General features: G+C 32.9%; 1 protein-coding gene across 1 annotated transcript in view; it reads left to right on the top strand.

Annotated features, from left to right (window-relative positions):
- Positions 1 to 5,455, top strand: part of LOC110038628 (ABC transporter G family member 6-like) — a 6,882-nt gene extending 1,427 nt beyond the window's left edge. Inside the window, 2 exon segments of the mRNA XM_020743518.1 lie at positions 1,955 to 1,965; positions 4,333 to 5,455. Of these exon segments, the coding sequence (XP_020599177.1) occupies positions 1,955 to 1,965; positions 4,333 to 5,405 (1,084 nt within the window). The 3' untranslated portion in view covers positions 5,406 to 5,455.
- Positions 5,456 to 7,860: the final 2,405 nt, after the last annotated feature.

Here is a 7,860-nt window from a genome sequence, read left to right as displayed (position 1 = left end):
TGTTATTTCTTTAAATATGCTTGGAGTTAGAGGGAACGAAAAAAGGGAAAAGTAATCTAAAAATTTAAATTAATAAATACAGACTCATGTTAAGTTTATTTAATCTTTTTTATTTTAATTGGCGTAAATTTAAATTAATAAATACAAACTGATGTAAGTTTATTTAATCTTTTTTATTTTAATTGGCATACATTTTTCTTTCGCTTCTCTCAAAATATAGTCTAAAATACACTTAAAGGTTCATATAAGCATTGTTTCTCAATTAAACCCTATCAGGAATAACGAGAGTTTGTTATTCATTTTTTTCTATCTAAAATATGAAAAATATTTCTTGCGGATAATTGTGCGTACAGAGGATAAGTCCTCGGAAATCATTTCATCATGCATGTGAATTTATTTTCGTATGATCATGATTGAATATATAAATGTGCAATCACAACACATAATAAGAGAACATGTCATCATGCATTTGAATTTGCTTTCATATGATCTCCTGAGATTGGGTATCCAAATGTGCAAACAAACCACGTAGTATGTTCTCATTTCAGTTATAGAGATATATAACCACATTTCTACACACACACATTTACATATATCAATGAAAATTTTCACTAGGATACTAATCCAATTTAAGAGCAATTTAAATTGAGAAAATAAATTTTAAATGTTTGAGTTAATGATCTTATGTAAGTGTGTCCTTTAAAAGTTTGAGCAGGTATATTAGTCTATGTACATTTATATGCTCCCGGAAAAATTATAAGGTGCGGGGTTCTCAAGAGGAGAGAGGGGGTCTTGCCCCCTCCTATTCGGCGTCCGGACGCCGCACCTCATAATTTTCCTCACCCATGAAAAAATACCATTTCCCAAGAAGCAAATTATAAATATCATATAACAATATCAATCTAATAAAGAATATCAAAATCAATCAAAATTGCTTGGAAGAAACTCGTTTTTTGCTGATCAAATCAACTGATGTTTAACATGGCTTTAAAATTAAGAATATCCTGTTCTAATTATGTAGCTAAAAATAACATGTCTTTAGCTGCACCTTTGATTTTATTTTCACGCATTTTAAGAAAAAGCTAGTTTTGTATGTAGTAAAATATTTTTAATGTATGTAAGAATAACGAAATATTTAATTTAAATCACAAGTGTGTTTAATACACACACACATACACAAATTACTCCTATTTTATTTATGTCATGTCATATAACAAATGCTAAAAAAAAATTGAATGGCTTAATCAAAATAAGAAATATTATTCACTTTGTTTTGTATGAAAACACGTCATTAATCACCGTACAAGTATCATTTATTATACAGGCTTCATATATGAGATCAAGAAAAACAATGAGCTTAGTGCATGATTTAGGGAACTTATTTTATGAATGTTTTAGTTTTGATTACTTTTGTTTAAAAGTTGGACGAGTAATAATACAACTCACTAAAAATATAAAATTAATGCTTGCATTTTAGAATCAAACTGAATTAAACTTTCTTAAATGTCATATATTGATCAATATTTTCTTTTGATTTGAAAACTTTCATATATATAATTATTTTTTTTAAAGAAAGAGCAGCTTGTGGCTCCCTACATGTTGATATAAAATGAAATTACAAAAATAGGGAGGGAAAGAAGATCCCCACTAAAAATAAAAAGAAATAGATAGCATCCTAGGGGTTTCTCCTTCCGCATTACAACTCCACACAAAGAAACAAAGAAAGAGAAGACAAAAAGGTATAACATCTCCATAAAGAAAAGTATCCCGACAGAAAGTATACCAATCCAAGAAAAAATACCCAAAGGAATGTATAAAAACATTGTAAAATTAGCTGTGAGAGTTGTAAAGTTAAAATATCTTCGTTCAAAGCAACCTGATCCAGATATGCTTTCATAACACTTGCAAAATCTCCCCATTGAGTTAGGGTTTGCAAAATAGTATAGCAAGTGAGGTGGCAATCCAGTATACCATTTAATAACATTAGCTGCAAAAGAAGTCCAGTCCAAAAAATAAGACATAATAAAATCTGTAAAAGAACAAAAATCTAGATAGAAAAAACCAACCTTCCCACCATAAATCATGAGGCTTGAGAAAGAACAAGCCCAACAAAGCAGAAACGATTCAACATAAGGTTCCATCAGCTCCTTAAATAAGGAGTGTCCATCATATCACTAACTATATAACTTTTAAGAGGAAAATGAGGGGTAATGCCAACCAGAGCTTTATTTAGGTTCAGCTTAGAAAGCGAATCAGTAGGAGTATTTCCCTCACGATAGACGAAAGTAAAGAAAATTTGAAATTGATTGCTATTAATCACATTATGTATGTGTTATAGTAAACAATTTATGTTCCAGACCGGTTCATAGTTTTTGATGAGGATATCATAAATACATTGTGAATCAGTCTCAATGATAGCACATTTAAAATTAAAAAAAACAGTGACCTTTAAAGCTAAAAGAACAGCACAACATTCGGCCTGAAGAGGTGTGGACGCTACAATAGGTGTGGCAAGAAAAGCATGGCAAATCCAATTACTGTCTCTAACAAACCACCAACACAAGAAACTATATTAGACCAACTAGCATCTATGTTGGCCTTAAGCCACCCAGATAAAGCTGGTAACCAGCTGACCAAAAAAGGTCTCTTCCTTCCATCTGAAATTCATGTGGCATTAGCATATTAATAGCTCTAGTAGCTTTATAAGTATTAGCCGTGATGAAAGAAACAGTAATAGTAGGAGAAGGGGGGAAAAGAGTGATGTTTATAATCATTTCTAGCAAGCCAGATGAACCAAAGAACCATTAAAGGAAAGTATTTCATCTTAGAGGGAAGAGAGGTGACACCTTGTCAAGCCTCTAATAGTTTATTCAAACTAAAGGGACTAGCCCAGCAGACACCAAGTAGCTCACCGACAGTATTCCAAACATGCCTAGCAAAACAACATTCAAAAAATAGATCATGGGAAGATTCAACTTCTCTCTTAAATATGTAGCAAATAGAAAAAAACTTCAGTCCCTTCAGCTTAAGTATGTCATCAAGAGGTAATAAGGATTGTAAGTATCACCAAATAAAAAAAAGAGGTAGAAGGAGAAATAAAAGGATGCCATATGGAAGAGCTCTATTTCCATTTGTGATAGCAATGAGTATTTCTACATAACATTTTAGTAACAAGCCCCGTAGAAATGAATTTCCACATAGGGTTATCTCTTCCACCTGTAAGTATAGGGGTAGTAGAAATAGAAAGAGCTAAATCTCTCACCAAGGACCTCAACATATTAATATTCCAATTTCCACCATCACAAACATTAGAAACCAACATGTTTGGAGTAATATCTGAACGTGGAAGGCTAGTAAGATCAGAAGTGCCCCAATGGTCATGCCAAAAGGAGATTTTACCATCTCTTACTTCCCAAAAACTAAACTGAGTAGAATAGTTCTAGCAAGGAGTATAGCCTTCCAAAGTTTAGAATCACCAGTTCTCCAAGTCATAGTAGATGGGTGAGCAATATGAAATTATTTATGATAAAGAAATTGAGCCCAAATGGACTCCCCCACCTGAAACTTAAACCAAAGTTTGTACATATTGATATCGACAATTTGTTGCAATGTTTTAAATCCAAGACCTCTAGAGGATCGAGACATATCTATCTATCTATCTATCTATATATATATATAAAGTATTCATTAGATCATTATATTTGCATTATATATATGCATGAGCAAGTCTTTTTTAAATTTAAATTTTATATGAATGCACGCTAGATTTTTCTTTATTTAAATTAGCTCATTTTTAATGTGTTTTAAAATACAGATCTTTAAAAATGTTGTTGCCCTGTGACATTTTAATAGTTGTTATCATATATCTAATATAATACAAAAGCAATTGAATTTACTTTTGGCTTTTTATTATTTATGTTATTTTTAATCAGAAATCACGTAATAATACATTGCTAACGTGTAAATGCTAATTATTAGCCCTTCCTTGATTTTGCGTCAAGTGCTCCATATGGCATTATCCTTCGCATTCTCTGTTTACTTGTGCTAATTAAAAGATAGTATGTAAATTACTTGCAGTTTTTCTAATTATTAAATATTGTAGTATTATCGTTTACGCAGCTAAAGGCTTTGTTCGCATTTTTCGTGAATTATAGTGTACTATAATATTTAATCACAAAAAAAATGCAAGAAAAATTTTAAATATAAATATAATTTGTCAGCAAAATTGATCAATGAATGACTAATTATTTAAATTAGATAAGCTAATAAATTTATCTTAGAATCACTCTGATTCACCAATGCAAATTTGTCTCTCAATGCGTGCTTTTTTAGTGAAAATTTTGTTTTTCATGTTACCAATTTACTGATATCACATTTTATGCTAAACTATTCAAAAAGCAGCTTCATCATCATCGCTGTCATCTGCCTCGAAGGTGCCTCACTTCGCCAATCCCTTCAACGTTGAACTCGCCGTCCTGACACGGCACCCCCCCGTCCTGGCACGACGCTCCTTCACCAACACCAGACGCATGCCTGAGCTCTTCTTCATGCGTCTCGGTTCCGTCTTAGTAACAGGCGGCATTCTGGCCACGGTCTTCTTCCGACTTGACTCATCCCCTCGCGGCGTACAAGAGCGTCTCGGTTTCTTTGCTTTCGCCATGTCCACGACGTACTACACTTGCTCTGATGCCCTCCCCGTCTTCCTTCAAGAGCGCTATATCTTCCTCCGCGAGACAGCCTACAACTCTTACCGCCGCTCCTCCTACGTCCTTTCCAACGCCCTCGTCTCCTTACCTTCCCTTGTCCTTCTCTCCCTTGCCTTCACTTCCGCTACTTTCTTTGGCGTTGGACTCGCGGGAGGTGCTTCGGGCTTCCTCTTCTACTTGCTTATCATCTTCGCCTCCTTTTGGGCTGGAAGCGGCTTCGTCACCTTTCTCTCGGCTATCGTATCTCAGGTAATGCTTGGCTACGTCGTTGTTGTCGCCGTGCTCGCTTATTTCCTTCTTTTCAGTGGCTTCTTCATCAACCGCGACAGAATACCTGACTACTGGATCTGGTTTCACTACCTCTCGCTGGTGAAGTATTCATATGAAGGGGTTCTGCACAATGAATTTGGGGAAGCTGGAAAATGCTTTGTGAGAGGAATGCAGATATTTGATACGACTCCGCTGGGTAAGATGCCGGAGGAGATGAAGAAGAGGGTGTTGGCGGCAATTGGAGGAGCGTTGGGGATGACCATATCGCCGGAGACGTGCCTGACGACGGGTTTGGATATATTGAAGCAGAATGGGGTGACGCAGCTTGGAAAGTGGTGGTGCCTTGCCGTCACTGTCGCATGGGGGATTTTCTTTAGGGTTTTATTTTACTTGGCGCTATTATTTGGGGGCAGGAACAAGAGGAGGTAAATTACGGTGAAGGCGTATTTGTAGGTAGGGGAAAATAATTATCTCAGGAAAAAAAAGTCTCAAATATATTTCTTAAAGTCATATTATATGAAAAATAAATTGTCCTAAAACTATAAAAATGAGCTTGATATAATTTTATAGTTTAAAAACATTTTCTTACTAATTTTCTATAAATACATTAAATTTTTAATTTTCTCCTTTTCTTTATGTGTGTAGCATTTCTAGCACAGAAGGCCTGATCAGGAGGTATATCTGGTTTATCTTGTTTAAGGGGAATAATTTATATGCTAAGATTTGTATTTACTTTGTATTTTCTTAATGTGAATGGAGGAAGAAGAAAAAGAATGGTTAATAGTATATCCTAATATTTTGGGTGAGTGCAACTATTTGATGAAGTAATTATAAGGCTGTAATTAAAATAATGTTTTTTTGAAATCTATTGACATATTAAAATTTTATTTATTTTTATTAATTTTTGACAGACTATTTAACATAATTAAGAAGATTTATTTGTAAAAATCAGCTTCTCGCTCAATTAAGATAAATGATTACTAAAAAAGATAGAGTTTTGTCCTAAAATTTTGAAAACATAGAGTTTTGGTGTCATTTTGTAATAAAAAGTAATAAATTTATCATTTTCTTACAAACAAAGGTGCAATTTGTACGGTTTGCTGGCGAGATTCAATCATATTGGTCTGTGAACATTATTATATATAGAATTGATTCTAAAAATTCAAGTTTTTTAAGTACCTGCAGATTCAAAATTCCATCATTTTGTGTGTGGTTGATTCCAAAGTGATCTTTTCTATAAGCAAAATTAATTCATGTTAAAATTATGGCATACAGCATTGTTCTTTTGTAGCTCGGCCCTTATGAGCGACAACCACTCCTTCAGAACTATTTTCATCAATTCAATCCATTAAAATTTTGGCATATAATGAGTCATCATCTATATGAAGTACATAATGTATTTACTAACCAAAGTCATCATCAAAGGTCGTAATATCTAGCAGATTTTTGCTAATAACTGCCTGAATCAAACAAGATAGCTAGTTCATCATCATTTAAGCTTAGTTTGATTATGAAATATCCATCCTCCATTTTTTATTATTTTATAATAGAAAATAAGAATATTTTCATAATTGAGTTAAGAATACAAAATGAGGGCTGGGATCGATATTAGTCCCAAAGCAATGAAACAAAACAAAATAAAGATAGCATTTGGCTAAACATACAAATATCAGAAACCCCAAAGACAGAAAAAAAACAAACTAGACGTAGTGAATCTCTAATTTTGAATGCTACTTTGACAAGGATGAAGAAAGAGTTCTAGCAAAATGCAAGTTTTTTTTTATATATTTAATTTTTCTACAGCTACTGGTCAAATAAATAATGGTTATTTGAAATGGATCATGAATTCTTGGAAATATTATCTTTAGATCATGTGTTCTCATAAATAAAAGTTGATCTCATTGGATCATTGAGGCACAAATGTTAAATCTAGCTACTAAGATCTTGGGCCATCTTAAAGTGTTTTATATAAGGGTTGTCAACTACAAGAAAAATAGTTAAAACTGACAGAAAAATTGAGTCTAGTACGTGCAGTTAAATTTAGCTTTATTTCCAATGACCTAGCGACTGTCAGCATAACTGAAAATTAGCTACCGATTAAACTGTGCGTTTCAGGTGAATTGACTTTCTGATGTTTATGAATTAACCACCATTGGTCCAAACCATCAATTCATAGTTAATTATAAAGCGACCGCCAAAACTCCTCGGAAACTTTTGTCGTAACTTCTTGGGCTATTAATAACTGAAGATCATGTTAATTTAACCGACGGTCAAATCCATCGTTTAATAAGAAATTATACACCATAGTCAAATGATTGTTGTAAAGCAATTGGAAAGGGTCTTAATATTGAACTGATGTCTGAGATGCCTCATTTTCTTCGTGCACGTGCGTTTCGCTCTAGAGCCGATCAAATTCTCTCCATTCCTACGTTTATTAGAATTAATGGTTTCTCATGTTCTTATACTCAAATCATAAGTAAAATTAATTCCAGTATTCTGTAAAGATTTTATTTCATTTGAACCGTTAGATTTTTTGCATTTTAAGATTGAGTGTTTTAGAAGAATAAAAAGTTTTGTTTCAGTTTGGTATGATTTTGAAGATGTATTTCATTGCTACGTGCTTACAACACATCTCTTAGGTCTTTTCATATCTAACACCTAAACTTTAACGACAAATTTACATATCTATCACACAAATCTTATGTTTTATATATCTCATTACTAAAATTTCATATTTACATACAATAAACTTTGGTTTTTTAAGTCCATGCATTAAAATATGTATTTCACTTTTAAAAATTGATAGTTGTGATATTGATGCTCTTGATGTGATATTAAAATTTTCAGTACTATGTGTGTAAATGTGAAAGTTTAATTTTTAGAT

The sequence above is a fragment of the Phalaenopsis equestris genome, unplaced genomic scaffold (assembly GCF_001263595.1).
Source record: "Phalaenopsis equestris unplaced genomic scaffold, ASM126359v1 Scaffold233332, whole genome shotgun sequence".
In the NCBI taxonomy this organism is placed as follows: Eukaryota; Viridiplantae; Streptophyta; class Magnoliopsida; order Asparagales; family Orchidaceae; genus Phalaenopsis; species Phalaenopsis equestris.
This window is presented reverse-complemented; position numbering and strand designations above follow the sequence as displayed.